Raw genomic sequence first — 18,840 nt, 5'->3', positions numbered from 1 at the left:
GGGAGACGTGTATTGACGACCTAAAGGGCCTTTTACATGGGCCGAGAATTCCGCCAGATGATTGCTAACGAGTGTTAACGATTATATGGTGGTGTAAAAATGCAGCCGGTTATCCGATGAATGAGCAAAACGCTTGTTCATGGGGTAATAGATCATCCATGCAGACACAAAAATCGTTGTTTGCCAGCAGCAAATCGTGCTGTGTAAACAGCCTCTGGTGCCTACAAACAATGATTCTGAATGGGGAAGAGCGATTGTATTAGCAATTGCTTCTCCCCATACTGTGGAGGAAATCGCTGCATGTAATAGTAGCAGTCCCCTCTACTGACAAACAGGCCCTCTGCTTCAGCAGATAAATAAGCAGATGCTCATTTGTTGTCTCTTTTGCATCTTTTATCAGAATGAAAGATGACCGGATATTGTCATCACATCTCCTTGTGTGTAATACACCAGTTGTGGGCCTACTGTGTCACTGAACGCATATTACTTAGGCCTAGTTCACACGAACGTATGGCTTTTATAGCTTTTTGCGGTCAGTTTTTCACAGATCCGTTGTTCCGTTTTTGAGTTCCGTTGTGTTTCCATTTCCTTTCCGTTTTTCCGTTCCTCTGTATGCCATGTACAGTATACAGTAATTACAGAGAAAAAATTGGGCTGGCCATAACATTTTCAATAGATGGTTCAGAAAAAACGGAATGGAAAGGGAAGACATACGGAAGACATACGTTTTTTTGGCGGACCCATTGACTTGAACGGAGCCACGGAACGTGATTTGCGGGCAATAATAGGACATGTCTTTCAACGGAACGGAAAAACTGAAATATGGAAACGGAATGCATACGGAGCACATTCCGTTTTTTTTTTGCGGAACCATTGAAATGAACGGTTCCGTATACGGACCATATATGGAACACAAAAAAACGGCCCGTACACTCGCAAAAAATCTAAGTGGTCCCCTGGTTATCACCCTTTTACCCCTGTACAGGGACCTGTAGGGGAACCACCAGATCGCTACCTCTTGAAGTAGTCTTTATTCAATGAAGCTGACCCAGGCAGATCAAGAGACATTGGTGCATGGAATCAAGAGGACAGGCAGAATCATTGTCAGTGGACATGCAAGATCAGGGCAGGCAGAGTTTGTTCAATGCTGTAAACGGGCATTAATTCAGGGCAGGTGGCACAGAGTCAATACAATGAATAGAAAGAGGTCAGGACAGGCAGAACATGGTCAACTCGGTAAGCAGGCAGAGGTCAGAAGTTCAGAAGACACAACCACATTTGCAGGGACTAGCCAAGCTAATAACCATTTTGCTGAGGCATCCCATACAGGGGAAGGTGTTTTAAATAACCCAGGGCTGAGGAATGATTAGACTGCATGTGCTCTGCCCCTTCAAGAGCCAAATAGCGCACACTCAAGAGGCCTACAATGTGGGATCAGTATGCCAACACACACTCAGGGGGAGGTGCAGATAGACACAAAATGCCAGCAGCATAGAGCAGTGGACAGAGTGAATTAGGGTTGGACTGGCCCACGAGAGAATCCTCAGAGGGGTCCAGGCTCTGATATCATATTGGGCCCCAAAGATCCAGTAAAAAAAAAAAAAAACATTGGGCTGCCTTTTGAGTCAATCACTTGCCACTAGGGACTAGTTCTTTGATTCAAAACCAATTCAACTTTATTGATGATATTGGGGTTTAGCATCACAAATAAGAAAGGGACCAAAGAACCCTAGTCTGGCACTGAACTGAGTATTCCGGTGGCTATGCCCACCAAGAGAGGGGAGATGCCAGCAGCAACATAGAGATTATACTGTATAATCAAGGATGTGCTGCCAATAATTGATAGAACTGAGTGAATTCATAATAGGTGGATGCAAATGAGCGCTAATCGAAACGTCTGTGGAAAAAGCCCTTTCATGCCTAGAGAGAATCCCTGTGCCATGGTCCATCGCCTCAATCCCCTCACTAGGCATAATACAGAGTATCAATTTTACCTGGAATCTTTCTTTAAATTGGCAATAGACATTATTTTTCCAAACTGGGGAGGGCATTTGTCTGATGTCGCCTGTCTCTGGGGCAATAAAATCGCACAGGTTACAATTCAGCTTGCATAAATGTACAATAATGTGCATCCTGGGGCAAGGAATTCCAGTGTAATTTGAATATGATAACAATATTTTGCCCATTTCAGTTATTCTATGCTACAGTAATGTTGGGACTGATAGTATGACTTGTCTCAGTCTCTAATAGATACACAAGGCTGAGTTCACATCTGTGCTTTTGTCTCTGGCAGTCTGTTCTGGCGAAGGAACAGACTGACAGAGTTTACCGTATCCGGCACAGCAGGATCCCCACTCACTGTAATAGGATCCGGCGGTGATCCGTCTGCTTACAGGCATATACGCCAGCTTTTGGACGCACAAAAAATACTACATGTAGCATTTTTTGTCAAGCCAAGGACACTGTGGCGGATACTGTGAATTCGGCAGTCTGTACAACTATATTACTTAAGAATCTCAAAGGATTGTAAACATATCTTTAAAAAGTCACTCAGTTTTGGGTTCCAATGAAATAGGTTATGACCCATAAAAGTATCTGGTTCAATATAATTTTTCTGTGTAAGGCTACATTTGTGCGTTAAACGCATCTATAGACCTCCATTTTCTAATTTTTGGGGTTTTTGCCTGGGGAAGTTCAAACTTGGTGTAACTCTCCATCTTTTTACTTCCTGCAGACTAATTGCTACTCTTTAGTATCTACAGCCTAGAGCCTATTCACAGTCTAAGTGACATGAGTACAGTCCATTGTTTACTGATGCTCTCTCTGGAAAACACAAGGGAGTGTTTTTATATTGGGCGGTACATGCCAGCTATCCATATGAATAACCCTGTAAATGAAATTATTGCATAAAGAGTTTACTGTGATATTCAACATTCATTTTTTTCCTATTTGCAGTTGCTTCACACAAATGGTAAAATAGCCCTAATCAACGGGGCCACTGAGGAAGGCGTGGAAGAAGCACTACAGGTCTCAGATGTAAATGGACATGGGATAGGAGAAGAAATAATAGCAGTTGTTAAAGAAGGTTGGTATACTTTTTCTATGGCCTATTTTGTACATTGGCATGCATTGAATGGGATATTTCAGTTTCTTGTAATGGCATCCATCCATAGGCATGAAAAGATATAAAACTTGGAATGCAGCAGTCATAGGAAGAGACAGCCAAGTCTGAGAAGACATCTTGTAGTAGCAAAAGTGTATCAAGTGAAAATCTCAATATCATAACTGGCATTCTGTCATTGCCTTTGGCCAAATCCTCTCGGTCATGGTTTGCTATTTTATTGTGTAATTTGTAACACCATCTATCCGTTCATCCTTCCAATAAAGGTCAGCAGAGAACAGCGGTAGCACCACCACATGCAGCTCATCGGTAGTTTGCAGTTGCATTTGATTTGATATTGGATTGCACTAAAGCCGACCCCTACACATGAGATTACTTTGTGAACACCCACTCAGCTGACAGTTGTATCTCCGCCATAAACATGCATGCTCTGCTCAGCTGAAAATGGGAAAAATGGGCTGAAAAGGGGAAAATGCCGCTGCCAGACAACTCTGGGGGGCGGCTTGTCTCCTCAAGGACAAAAGGACTGGCCATGTTAAAATCCAGTTTCCTGATCCTTCTGTCACCAGACATCTTCTGTCAGGAGGTCCGACCCCCCAACTTGCAGTTGATGATTTTGTTTAAATATATCTACAATAATAAATCAACAACACAAAGTCAATGCAAATCCTACAGCCTAGAAATACCTTAATTCTTCCCTACCCAATATATATTCTAAGCCCCCCCCCCCCCCCCCAAAAAAAAAGGGCGAGTACTGATAGTATAGTTTCCTTCCAACAACTTGCAATTGATAGTATTGGGAACCTTATATAGCCTCCTATAATGTCATATATATATATACTTACAGTGATGTAAGTGCACCGTAATAATGGATAGTACACACAATGATATAGAACTACACAGTGCATAGGTAATGACTAGAGTTGAGCGAACACCTGGATGTTCGGGTTCGAGAAGTTCGGCCGAACATCCCGGAAATGTTCGGGTTCGGGATCCGAACCCGATCCGAACTTCGTCCCGAACCCGAACCCCATTGAAGTCAATGGGGACCCGAACTTTTCGGCACTAAAAAGGCTGTAAAACAGCCCAGGAAAGAGCTAGAGGGCTGCAAAAGGCAGCAACATGTAGGTAAATCCCCTGCAAACAAATGTGGATAGGGAAATGAATTAAAATAAAAATTAAATAAATAAAAATTAACCAAAATCAATTGGAGAGAGGTTCCATAGCAGAGAATCTGGCTTCCCGTCACCCACCACTGGAACAGTCCATTCTCAGATATTTAGGCCCCGACACCCAGGCAGAGGAGAGAGGTCCCGTAACAGAGAATCTGTCTTCATGTCAGCAGAGAATTAGTCTGCATGTCATAGCAGAGAATGAGGCTTCACGTCAGCCACCACTGCAACAGTCCATTGGCATATATTTAGGCCCAGCACCCAGGCAGAGGAGAGAGGTCCCGTAACAGACAATCTGGCTTCATGTCAGCAGAGAATCAGTCTGCATGTCATAGCAGAGAATCAGGCTTCACGTCACTCACCACTGCAACAGTCCATTGTCATAAATTTAGGCCCAGCACTAGTGTTGAGCGGCATGTCCCATATTCGAATTCGCGAAATTTTGTGAATATTCGAAAGAATATTCGTAAAATATTCGCGATTATTCAAATTCGTTATTATTTCGCATATGCGATAATTCGAATTTTCGCATCGCATAATACATATGCTATGCAAAATTCACATGTGCGCTAATGAAATCGCCTTACGAAGATTCGCAACTCAATTCAATCACTAATGTATGAATGCAATGCCCTTTGCCTCTGTTCTGGGACAAGTGTAGATATTCGCATGTGCGCTAATAAAATCGCCTTACGAAGATTCGCACCTCAATCACTTTCTAGGGAATGTGAGACTTTTGGGAATCAATCGAGATACAGTGGGGGGTGATGACAGTAGTTGACAGAGTACAGATCAATGTAATCTGTAAGGTGGAAAGTAAAATAAAAAATACGAATTTTCGTTAATCGAATTTTACGAAGTTCTACGTATTCGCGAATATGGTGCTATACTATATGAATGCACAGGCCTTTGCCTCTCTGTTCTGGGGACAAGTGTAGATATTTGCATTTGCGTTAATAAAATCGCCTTACGAAGATTCGCAGCTCAATTCAATCACTAATGTATGAATGCAAAGCCCTTTGCCTCTGTTCTGGGACAAGTGTAGATATTCGCATGTGCGCTAATAAAATCGCCTTACGAAGATTCGCAACTCAATTCACTAATGTATGAATGCAAAGCCCTTTGCCTCTGTTCTGGGACGTGCCGATATTCGCATGTGCGCTAATAAAATCGCCTTACGAAGATTCGCGCCTCAATCACTTTCTAGGCAATGTGAGTAAGATCTGAGCTGTTGGACCTTTGGGAAACAATCAATTATATGTGTACTGTAATTTTGTGGGGGGGGGGGAAAAAACAAAAAACGAATATTCGTTTTTACGAATATATAGCACTATATTCGAAATATTCGCGAAATCGCGAAGTTGCGATATTCGCGAAAAAAATTAGCTTTTCGAATATTCGCGCTCAACACTACCCAGCACCCAGGCAGAGGAGAGAGGTCCCGTAACAGACAATCTGGCTTCATGTCAGCAGAGAATCAGTCTGCATGTCATAGCAGAGAATGAGGCTTCACGTCACCCACCATGTCCGACCATGTCCACGACCATGTCCACGTCCGCGTCCCTTACTAGATGTTTTTCTCATTGTTATGGTTCACCACAACAACAAATATATTATTTGGCCCAATGTATTGTATTCAAATTCAGCGGGATATAAATTTGAGGCCTAGTATTTAGGCGCTGGGTGACCGGTATGGATTTAGTGACAGAATTAGACTTGGAAATGCACAGAAGCGTGTGTGTGTGAAGTTATTCTGAATGACCCAATGTGCACCTTGAATATTATATACCCTTTTAGGGATAGATTTCAAATAGCTCTGATATAGCAGAAACCACTAAATTATGAAATTGTTAAATTGGGAATTGTATTTAAACCCAGAACAAAAAATGTGCTTTGACGGACACTAAATAACTTTCCCAGCCACAACAGGACAGCGTTAACGAGAGATTTAGCAGGATATAAATTTGAGGCCTAGTATTTAGGCGCTGGGTGACAGGTATGGGTTTAGTGACAGAATTAGACTTGGAAATACACAGTAGCGGGTGTGTGTGAAGTTATTCTGAATGACCCAATGTGCACCTTGAATATTATATACCCTTTTAGGGATAGATTTCAAATAGCTCTGATATAGCAGAAACCACTAAATTATGAAATTGCTAAATTGGGAATTGTATTTCAACCCAGAACAAGAAATGTGCTTGAACGGACACTAAATAACTCGCCCAGCTACAGCACTAAGGACAGATTTAGCGGGATATAAATTTGAGGCCTAGTATTTAGGCGCTGGGTGACAGGTATGGGTTTAGTGACAGAATTAGACTTGGAAATGCACAGTAGCGGGTGTGTGAAGTTATTCTGAATGTCCCTATGTGCACCTTCAATATGATCTACCCTTTTAGGGATAGATTTCAAATAGCTCTGATATAGCAGAAACCACTAAATTATGAAATTGCTAAATTGGGAATTGTATTTCAACCCAGAACAAGAAATGTGCTTGAACGGACACTAAATAACTCGCCCAGCTACAGCACTAAGGACAGATTTAGCTGGATATAAATTTGAGGCCTAGTATTTAGGCGCTGGGTGACAGGTATGGGTTTAGTGACAGAATTAGACTTGGAAATGCACAGTAGCGGGTGTGTGAAGTTATTCTGAATGTCCCTATGTGCACCTTCAATATGATCTACCCTTTTAGGGATAGATTTCAAATAGCTCTGATATAGCAGAAACCACTAAATTATGAAATTGCTAAATTGGGAATTGTATTTCAACCCAGAACAAGAAATGTGCTTGAACGGACACTAAATAACTCGCCCAGCTACAGCACTAGGGACAGATTTAGCGGGATATAAATTTGAGGCCTAGTATTTAGGCGCTGGGTGACAGGTATGGGTTTAGTGACAGAATTAGACTTGGAAATACACAGTAGCGGGTGTGTGTGAAGTTATTCTGAATGACCCAATGTGCACCTTGAATATTATATACCCTTTTAGGGATAGATTTCAAATAGCTCTGATATAGCAGAAACCACTAAATTATGAAATTGCTAAATTGGGAATTGTATTTCAACCCAGAACAAGAAATGTGCTTGAACGGACACTAAATAACTCGCCCAGCTACAGCACTAAGGACAGATTTAGCGGGATATAAATTTGAGGCCTAGTATTTAGGCGCTGGGTGACCGGTATGGATTTAGTGACAGAATTAGACTGGGATATGGCCAAAAAATAAACAGACTATTGCTGGTTAAATGCACTTGGTGTGACAGCTTCACCCTGATGTAGGCTTTAGCCAAAAAACAACCACACCATTGAGGGTTAAATGCACTTGGTGACAGGCGCAGCTTGCCCCTGATTTAGTATATGGCCAAAAAATGAACAGACTATTGCTGGTTAAATGCACTTGGTGTGACAGCTTCACCCTGATGTAGGCTTTAGCCAAAAAACAACCACACCATTGAGGGTTAAATGCACTTGGTGACAGGCGCAGCTTGCCCCTGATTTTGTATATGGCCAAAAAATGAACAGACTATTGCTGGTTAAATGCACTTGGTGTGACAGCTTCACCCTGATGTAGGCTTTAGCCAAAAAACAACCACACCATTGAGGGTTAAATGCACTTGGTCGCAGCTTGTGCTGGCGCACCACAAGACACAAAATGGCCGCCGATCACCCCAGAAAAATGTGACTGACAAACGGTCTGGGCAGCCTAAAAACAGTGAGCAATTGAGGATCAGCAGCTCAATGATCCACAGCTGCAGATCGATCAGTTAATCAAGTCCTTTGGAGGAGTTAATCTGCCTAATCTCGCCCTACTGTCGCAGCCGCAACCTCTCCCTACGCTAATCAGAGCAGAGTGACGGGCGGCGCTATGTGACTCCAGCTTAAATAGAGGCTGGGTCACATGGTGCTCTGGCCAATCACAGCCATGCCAATAGTAGGCATGGCTGTGATGGCCTCTTGGGGCAAGTAGTATGACGCTTGTTGATTGGCTGCTTTGCAGCCTTTCAAAAAGCGCCAAGAAAGCGTCACAAAAGCGCGAAGAAAGCGACGAACACCGAACCCGAACCCGGACTTTTACGAAAATGTCCGGGTTCGGGTCCGTGTCACGGACACCCCAAAATTCGGTACGAACCCGAACTATACAGTTCGAGTTCGCTCATCCCTAGTAATGACCAAAGTGAAGTAACAGGACAGGAACAATAGAATGGTGTCATGGTACAAGGGTGATGCACACATGGTCATAGGAAAGGAACATGTGGCCAGTGATGGTGAAGAACAGGGATATAAACCATACAAAGCTCAGTACGTAGATGATAAACCTGTGGCATTATAGGAAATGGATATTATACACATTAATATTACAATACACATGAAAACACTGCATTATAATACATGGATAATTCACACAGTGATGTTACAGTACAGAGCTGATAAACACAGCATCATAATAAATGGCTAATACACACAGTGATGTCACAGTACAGAGATAATAAACAGCATCACAATACAAGGATAATGCACACAGTGATGTCACAGTACAGAGATAATAAACAGTATCATAATACAAGGATAATGCACACAGTGATGTCACAGTACAGAGATAATAAACACAGCATCATAATACAAGGATAATGCACACAGTGATGTCACAGTACAGAGATAATAAACACAGCATCATAATACAAGGATAATGCACACAGTGATGTCACAGTACAGAGATAATAAACACAGCATCATAATACAAGGATAATGCACACAGTGATGTCACAGTACAGAGATAATAAACACAGCATCATAATACAAGGATAATGCACACCGTGATGTCACAGTACAGAGATAATAAACACAGCATCATAATACAAGGATAATGCACACCGTGATGTCACAGTACAGAGATAATAAACACAGCATCATAATACAAGGATAATGCACACAGTGATGTCACAGTACAGAGATAATAAACACAGCATCATAATACAAGGATAATGCACACAGTGATGTCACAGTACTTCATCGTGTAGCTCATAGACATTGTACTGCAAAAATGACATTCTTTTTTCCATATTAGTGAACACATTACTGCATCATACCGTGCAGTTCAAGACACTTTGCATTCTTCTTATATCTGTGTTAGTGAATGCATTACTGTACGATATACGATGTACGGAGCTTGCCGCAGCTTTCTGCTGCTTAGCCTTTCTCCGGCGCATATCGGTGATCCCTGACCCAATGGACTTCTGGGCAGCCAGATTGAAACAGTGGTCAGAACTGGCCCAGTATGCTCTCTCTGTACTGTCTTGACAGCCTCTAGTGTCATCTCAGAGAGGGTTTTCAGCGCTACAGGTGGCGTCATCATACCCAAATCAACAAAGTTGTTCTCCGCAAGTGTACAAAACATTACTTTTGTCAGAACGAGGCATGGATCCATGAGGATTTTCACACCCCACATGAGTGCCCACCATCATGTTCCATACCATATGGCTGCTAATCCCTTAATGCCACTTCTATCATTCCTACTGGTACTACCATTACCGCTACACAGTCTCCACTACTACTAGTTACACTGCTTCTGCTTGCACTACTATTGCTGCCACTATGACCGCTACACACCTTACCCTTTCTATATCCACGCTGTACTTTTTCCAAGCATGTTTAACTTCAGAACAAGCAATTTTTTTCTTCTGACAAATAACATGTGTGTAGAAATATGCCAAGCGTTCTGTCCCATTGAGGCATCATTTTTTTTGTCATATACCAATTTTTAGACCAATGGAAACATATTCGATCTGTGTAGAATCGGTTCGGACAAATCAAATTTTTATAAAAAGTTTCCAAATTGGACATGAAATGAATTTCAAAAAATTCACTCCTCTCTATAATGATATATTTTACATTCTGGATTCGCGTTATGTTCGGGTTTTGAGGCTGTTGGAGCTTCTGCTGCTATCCTGTGTCCAACAGGCTTCTACTGCATGTTTGCTTTTGACATTTTTTTAGGAAGTTGTTTAGGACTGAATAGCAGGAAATAATTGCAGGATGATCAAATTTAACTTATGAATCACAGTCCTCAACATGCTCGTAAAAAAGAGAAAGAGGACAGGATGGAGAAAGTTGAGCTAAAGTTGATGATGATTGTTATGTGTACAATATGAGATATGAACCGGATATTTCTGCACTTCGTGCCTTTTGGTGAACGTCACCTGCCTAACCCTTTCATTCTTGTACATCCGTAGAATTCTAAATGGAAGGAAATTGTTCATTTTATAATCCTCATGTCCGCTCCTATTCACAAATGTGAAGGTGATTGCGCATACTTGTACATGTGAATGGTTCCCATCAGAATTATTTTCACCCTATCATTTTCAGGGAAATCTGTTGACCTACATATATGCATTTATTGTAAATAGAGATTCATAGTACAGGAAGTTCAGCCATCCTGTTTTGACCTCTTCTGTTCCTGTTGCTGCTGCTTGCTGTTTTAGGGAGAGGTCACATCAGCTGTCTGGACTTTACTGTAGTTCTCCTAGTATACATATGGACACATTGACATAACTGATAATATTATGTAAGAGGGGAAAAAAAACTAAAAACTAAAGTACCTTAGTTAAAGAGGTTGTCCAATAACTAAAAATGTTTCTTACATATTAAAATACTTTTATCATAAATTGCTTACGCATTTTGGATCCACGTAATCCTAAGGATCATATTGATCTGAAATGCACAAGGATGTATGTGAAAAGTATTGTAATATGTAGAAATAAAAAATGAGATTTTAATTGTCAGACCCTGGCTTTTATACAACCTTATCTAGAAACAGCTTCTGATCAGTGATGGTCAGTTCGCATTGTTCGCCCGCGAACATATGCGGGCTGCCATCTTTTTTCACAGGTCCAGCAAGGCACAGGTTAGTCCTTACCTGTGCCTGTGCACAAGCTGGTCTGAAATCAAATGCGGTCACCGGGAGCAGGCAGTTCCGAGAACAGCCCGATTAAGGCCCCCGGTGGCTGTTCTCGGAACTGCCTGCTCCTGCTGACCGCACTTGTTTTCAGACTGGCTTGTGCACAGGTAAGGGCTTACCTGTGCCTCGCCGGACTTGTGAAAAAAGATGGCAGCCCACATATGTTCGCTGGCGAACAATGCGAACTGGCCATCACTACTTCTGATTCCTAAAAAAACTTACTTGTATCCATAGAAGACTATATGATAATGGATGGCCACAGGTCCACATTGGAATTCATTTTTATTCATTTCAGCTGCGACTACTATTTTTTTTACATTACTCTCTCACTTCTATACCAGCTCACAAAAATTACAAAACTGGGGTACAAAAAAATAACATTGCACCCATTAACCACTGCTCCCATTACAATGGTGTCTAACGTCCCCACTGCTCTCTACTTCCTGGTTCCTCTTGACAATACATGCCTGCTTAGCCAATCACTGGCCTCACTGGTGACCCATGCTTCGTGGAGCAGACATTTCCTACTTCCTGAGAGAGACCAGGAAGCAGAGAAGAGAGAGGAACTTGGGCAGTGCTGGAACAGAATTTGCTGAACAACCCCTTTAAGGAAGAGCATACTAGAATGGAATGTTTTTTTTCCTCTAGTCATACGATGAGGGATTTGAGGTGCTGTAAAGACCAGTTTAGACCATTCTCTGCTGACAATTGATGCTTTTTCAATACACAGATAAGTGTATAAATGTCAGTCTTCCTTGTTTTTATTTATTTTCTTAAAATGACTGATGCTCTGTTGACAGAGTCATGACTTCATCAATAAAAGCCCAGCCCAGGTCATAGAGAAGGGAAATTTATTGTTGACCTCTAGAGATGAGCAAATTTCTTAACAGTGGCGTGGTGACGTATGAAGTCATAACGCCGGCTGGCGTGGTGACGTATGAAGTCATAACGCCGGCTGGCGTGGTGACGTATGAAGTCATAACGCCGGCTGGCGTGGTGACGTATGAAGTCATAACGCCGGCTGGCGTGATGATGTAATATTGCACCGCACGGGATTTCGGCTGATATCTTCAAGCAAGATGGAGGCTGGCGGCCCGTCGCAAGCAAATGGAGGAGGTAAGTTTGAATTTTTTTGTTTTTTTATACTATTTCAGGTTAAATCGACACGACACTGACACGAAGCATGGGGAAATTCGGCTTCTAGTCGAATCGAATTTATCCTGAAATTTTGATCGAATTCCACTTTGTGGGATTCGAATCGCTCAGCTCTATTGACCTCATCCAGAATGTCAACCTTCATAAAAAGCCGTTCTGACATGTAAAATCCCTAGTCAACTTTAGTCTATGCAGTAGAGTTTATTTTAGGCTACTGTATTTTAAACCTAATAGTTAAAAGGATATTCCCATCTGACACATTGATGGTATATCACTAGGATATGCCATCAATGTCAGATAGGTGCGGGTCTCACCGAAGTGAAGAAGAGCACACCACACATGTGCGGCATGCTCTCCATCACTGCTATGGGAGTTCCAAAAATAGCTTAGTGAGCGCACTTAGCTATTCTGGGCAGTCCCATAGTGGTGAAGGGAGGATGGCAGCTCATGCACGTTTGCTTACCCTTCACTATTGGAGGCCCATTCTGGAGATAGAAGTGGGTCCCACACCTAACTTACTTTGAAGGAATATTCTAGAAATATGCCATCAATGTCTGAGATGGTTTCTCCAATGTGTTGCATTATAGCCTTTGTGCAAGATGCGGTAAGATTGATGAGCCAACTACATGTCCCTTTAGATGGGACGATACAGCAGGCAATTATCAATTCCCTGCTCATCAGATCGCTGCATGATCTCCTCCACAGTATGGGGAGGAACGATCACTAATGGTATTGCTCGTTCCCATACAGAATCATTGGCAGCAACAGCGCATTTGCACAGCATGATCTGCTGCCAAAAAAAACTATGATTTCTGTGTCCACAAGAATGATCTATTTGCCCAATAAATGAGTGCTTCACTTATTCATCAGGTAATCTGCGTCACTTTTACACCGCCAGACAATCTCTAATGAGCATTCCTATGAACGCTCGTTAGCAATTATCTGGCAGATTTGCAGCCTGTGTAAAGGGCCCTTTACTTTGTGTGTATGGCTAACTTGAACAGGCTTGTAGACATACTAATAATTTGATTTATGTCTCATAAATTTTTATTGTGGGCAATGTTAAATCTAAAGATAAAAACCATTTAGATTAAAGTAAAATATATTGGCATATATGCGATTTAAAAACAACCTTTTGATATCAGAAAGTGCCCAAATTATATATATGGTGGCAATATAAAGTAAAGTCCCAATATACAGACAAGTAGACAGTGCAACCTATAGACATCATATAATTGCTGGGACCTGCAAAAAGTATCTCATATCCAGTTTTGTCACATAGTTTCCAGCTGCATAGCACATAGCTAGCCAAAGTCATGTTGATTACTATATATTATATACTGTATATATTTAGAGAAAGAGAGAAAGACGGTAACAGTGTTATACTGCATTGATCTATATCTTAAAGGGGTATTCCCATCTTAGACAATGGGGGCATATCGCTAGGATATGCCCCCATTGTCTGATAGGTGCGGGTCCCACCGCTGGGACCCACACCTATATTAAGAACGGAGCGGGGAGCGCTGTGGCTGGAGGATCCCAGATTTCCCGGGGTCCATCCACCACCAAGCGCTAATCCCCGCCTCTCCCATGCGCGGCCCACTCTCCCATTTATTTCTATAGGGCAGACGGCAATAGCCGAGCGAGAGCTCGGGGATCTGTTCTTGATATAGGTGCGGGTCTCAGCGGTGGGACCTATAAAACAATGGGGGCATATACTTGTGATATGCCATCATTTTCTGAGATGAGAAAACCCCTGGGAAATGTAAGAAGACAAGCTCAACACCTTTTATAAATAAATTAATTGTGATCCTAAAAACGATTGAATTCATAAAGGAGTCCTAAATAAAAGCCCTCAACGTGACACATGGCATTAATGTAACTTGATGTTCACGTTAGTACTCTATCACAAACTAAACTAAGCGTTTTTCTACATTGCTTGTCCCGTTCGGCATAGAGGGCTTTCTATAGATAGTGTGGGGGAGGAGGACGCTTTTTCCTCTGCTTCTGAAAGGTTTAGAGTAAAGTCTGAGCTAAAATAAAAGAACAAAAGTATAAAGGATAAGTTCAATTTACATTTAGTAATCCCACAGGTTTGGATTGAAAAGGGGATTTGTATGGTATGGAAAGAAGTTCAAAAGATAAAGCAGGGGAGTGAAGGGTGGTCTTTGGTTTGCAAATGCAATTCCTCATGAACTAGTGCACTGAATGTGAAGATCAGGCTGAGTCATAGTTAAGACACCTTGGGTTTGAACAATTTAAAGTCCTCTCCATGGGGTCTGGGGGCTGGCAGACAATAGGGTAGGGTGGGGTTGGAGGAAGGGGGAGTGTTGTGGTGCACTCAGGCGGCACACAGTCAGGAAGGTTGTTAAAGGGGTGTGAAGGAAGCTCTACTCTCATTTCACACATCCCTCCAAGAACAGCAGAGGGACAACACTGGGATGTTAGACACTTTCCTCCAAATAACTGGATTGTGCGTTCAGCAAGCTTCACACCACATCTGCTGCCCATTCTAGTAACCTGGGATACTACTACTACTACCACCATCTCTTCTGGCAGCAATTCACAGCTGCTGTGGTATTAGGATAAGGATCCAACAATATGCTTGGCACAATTACACTAACTGGTAAGAGAACACCTTCAGTGAACCCTAGGTATCTGATCATGGTACTCATGGAGCTGACGTGTTGAAGACTATCAGGAGCCTTCACCATTACATATTACAGATAGTCCCTGTATTCGGACGGGGAGTTTCCAGGAAATGTTAAAGTTTTACTAACTTATTTTTTCCTGTTTATGTGATGTTAAATACTTTTGCGTCTAAAAGCAATGGGACAGGAGTATTCGCTGGCATTGGTGGAATGGATCTGCTTTGTATATAGCAGCCACATTCATTCTGTTAACATGTAGTTTCATTTGCTTTATATTTCCTTATCTTCCAGTTCTATAAGTTTGGAGAAGGTCTCCACTACATTAGATAGTAGCGTGCAACCTTGGAGAGGTCTAAGGGGGGTAAAGCTACCGGTTTTCTGACAATGTCTCATCAGATGGCCACCACATTCATCTAATTAATGAAATATTTATTGTATTTTTGTATCGATCCAAGGGATTTCAGCTCGTCCAGTAATTTTGATGCCATAGATGATGATTCTATTATAGGGTTTTACTTGTGCTATATCAGATAGGGAGGTGAGCTGAGTGAGATGTGAGGGATGCTCGGTTGGTTTTGGTTTATACCAGATATATTAGTACTGTTATATTAGTCGTGTTAAATTATATCACTTTTGACTGAGAATAACGTGTTACTCATTTACTGAGGAAGTCGTAATGTAATATTAGACTATCCTATCCAAGGTATTTATTGTAAGGGGCTCTAGTGATATACTATAGTGATGAGCGGCAGGGGCTATATTATTGAATTAGCTATAATATTTGGGCGAATATTCATCATATATTCGAGAATTAGTGATCTCGTCATTATTTTCTTAATTGCGAAAATCGGCAAATTCGCAATAAAAAGTCGTGATACGAAAATTTGCGATCAACACTACTCCTAAAGTCAAAGATATTGCAGCCTTCTCAAGCAAGAAGCAGGGAGGGATCATGGGTACTGATGAAAAAAAATCTAGAATATTCGCGATTATAAAAGATATAGCACTATATTCTAGATATTCACAAATTCTCAAAGTGCCTATATTCACGATAAAAATTAGCGATTAGAACATTTGCGATCAACACTAATGTACAAGGGTCCAACGATGAAAAACCCTCATGAGGATCTAGTGTGTTACAGTGTGGATCACATTTAGCCAGTAAATCACTGGACATGATGAGGTTAACTCTCTGGGCTTGGTGTCTTCTTACTGATATTAGTCAGCTGCCACTGTCCTGTGCTGTGTGACAATGAAATTCACGTGTAAGTGATCCCACTGCAGCTCCCCTTGGTACCCATCCCATTTAACCCCTTCATGATTGCAGGCAGTGCATTTGGAACTAATTAGCAGGAAATGTAGAGATCTTCTTTATGAAGATTGCTGATCGATCTCCCACGAATCCTTCTCAGGACACATGTAACATATAAGACTGTAGGTCTTTATTTAGCATTGCTGGTATTGTTATATATGTCTTGCAGCAATGAATGTATTAGCTGGTCCACATCTGCCTGATGTAATAGCATAGCGTGCGTCCCTGCACGTCATTGTCCTAGACAGTAAAGAACCTCATTCCTGGCAGAGGCACAGGGAGGGGTCCCAGTTCCCATACTGGGGAAATGTCTGCACTGGGAAAGTTTAATCCCATTCACTTGTAATGAGATGGACTTGAAGTTTGGTGCATGGGCTCAGGAAGAACAATGACTTCATACTGAGCTTTCACTACTTCCCAGCTGGGAACTTAGAGGGAACTCAAGTCATTCAGGAGAGATGCCAACTATCTATCTATCTATCTATCTATAATCCAACTATCTATAGATCTATCTATCACTATCTATAGATCTAACTATCTATCTATAGATCTATCTATCACTATCTATAGATCTAACTATCTATCTATAGATCTATCTATCTGTAGATCTATCTATCTATCTATAGATCAAACTATCTATCTATAGATCAAACTATCTATCTATTTATCTATAGATCTAACTATCTATCTATCTATAGATCTATCTATCTATCTGTAGATCTATCTATCTGTAGATCTAACTATCTATCTGTAGATCTATCTATCTATCTATAGATCTAACTATCTATCTTATCTCCGTTCTTTCTTTATCTATTTATCTATTACTTACTCTGTCTATCCATCTGTCTGTCTATCTATATCTATCCATTTTCTATCTATCTATTATCTATATATATACCCATCTATCCTATCTTCGGTCTTACTTTATCTACTACTTACTCTGTCTATCCATCTATCTATCAATCTATATGTCTATATCTATCTATCAATCATCTACTGTATCTATCTATATCTATCTATCCATTATATATCTATCTATCTATTCATTATCTATCTATATCTATCTATCCGTTATCTATCTATCCATTATCTATCTATCTATCTATCTGTCAATCCTATGCTGTATAACAGATCTTTCTTCTTTCTTTAGTCATGCCAATGACTCTTTGTACCCAAGTATACTCATATCCGACCCTTAATTACACTGATCTAGTATTCATTGTGTCCAGTATTCCATGTTTTGCTTTTTTTTTATACACAATAATGAGCAGTATGGTTCTCTACTTTTACCGACCCAGGTTCCATGTTTCTACATTTCTTCTGGTTCTACAGTTCATTAACACCTAAAGTATACATAGCCTTTATATTACATGAAGTGATGATGTTGCAAGTCTGCCTAGTTACAGGAGTACATCAGTGCATAAAGATATATATATATATTTTATATAGCCAGTGTATAAAGCTTTTGGGCTGAATTTTAGATGTTAGATCAGTCAGTCACATTATTTGTCCACAGCTTTAGGCTACTTTCACACTGGCGTTTCTGGGTCTGCTTGTGAGATCCGATTCAGGGCTCTCACAAGTGGCCCAAAACGGATCAGTTTAGCCCCAATGCATTCTGAATGGATAAGGATCCGTTCAGAATGCATCAATTTGGCTGCGTTTGGTCTCCGTTGCGTTTTTAGACGGTCACTAAAACGCAGCTTGCAGCATTTGGTGACCGTCTGACGATGCAGAGCCAAACGGATCCGTCTACACTTACAATGTAAGTCAATGGGGACGGATCCGTTTTTCACTGACACAATATGGTGCAATTGAAAATGGATCCGTCCCCCATTCACTTTTAATGTAAGTCAAGACGGATCCTTTTTTGAATGAATAATACAACAGATCCGTTATTAACAGATATAAGCATTTGCATTATCGGTGCGGATCCGTCTGTGCAGATACAAGATGGATCCGCGCAAAACGCGAGCGTGAAAGTAGCCTAATCTTTCCTGTCCATTCATTTAGAAATTTTACTTCTCTGAAAGGAGAGATTTAAGGGTCTGTCAGACGCTTGTCTAAAACCGTATTGGGCAGGTTGAGATCTAATAATTGTCATAGATGGCATTATACTGCATGGTCCTCGCCGCACCCGGGTCGGAACAGCAATGCTGAATTACACTTGATTACACTCATTTACTGGGCCGGTACCTTTTCATGGTCTGTTTCACATTGTCTCAGCCATTACAGATATTCCTTTCAGACACAATGATTTTTTTTCTCTCGCTGTGTGGGAAAGTTTAATGGGTTGACTTCAAGGAACAATTTGAGACTATAGAGTTTCCACCTGTACAAGGAGCAGCCCAGGTAGATTGCTTAGTAATCCTTCCATACATTCAATTTCTGCATTAGATCATTAATGCTGTAATTGCTGCCCCAAAGGTTAAACTCAGTTTGCATTCACAATAAATAATTAAATGAACC

At 41.2% G+C, this 18,840-nt stretch overlaps 1 protein-coding gene across 2 annotated transcripts in view; it reads left to right on the top strand.

Annotated features, from left to right (window-relative positions):
• The window catches only part of AKAP12 (A-kinase anchoring protein 12), a 184,896-nt gene that overhangs the window by 140,212 nt on the left and 25,844 nt on the right, over positions 1–18,840 (top strand). The window contains exon 2 of one of the 2 annotated variants that reach the window (XM_044288860.1): positions 2,956–3,085. In XM_044288860.1, the coding sequence (XP_044144795.1) occupies positions 2,956–3,085 (130 nt within the window). Of the gene's footprint in view, positions 1–2,955; positions 3,086–14,797; positions 15,035–18,840 lie in introns of those variants that run through there. The other variant, XM_044288861.1, reaches the window with a different exon arrangement.

Source organism: Bufo gargarizans, chromosome 4 (assembly GCF_014858855.1).
Source record: "Bufo gargarizans isolate SCDJY-AF-19 chromosome 4, ASM1485885v1, whole genome shotgun sequence".
Lineage (NCBI taxonomy): Eukaryota > Metazoa > Chordata > Amphibia > Anura > Bufonidae > Bufo > Bufo gargarizans.
The sequence above is the reverse complement of the archived record's forward strand: the minus strand, read 5'-3'. Positions and strand labels throughout refer to the sequence as shown.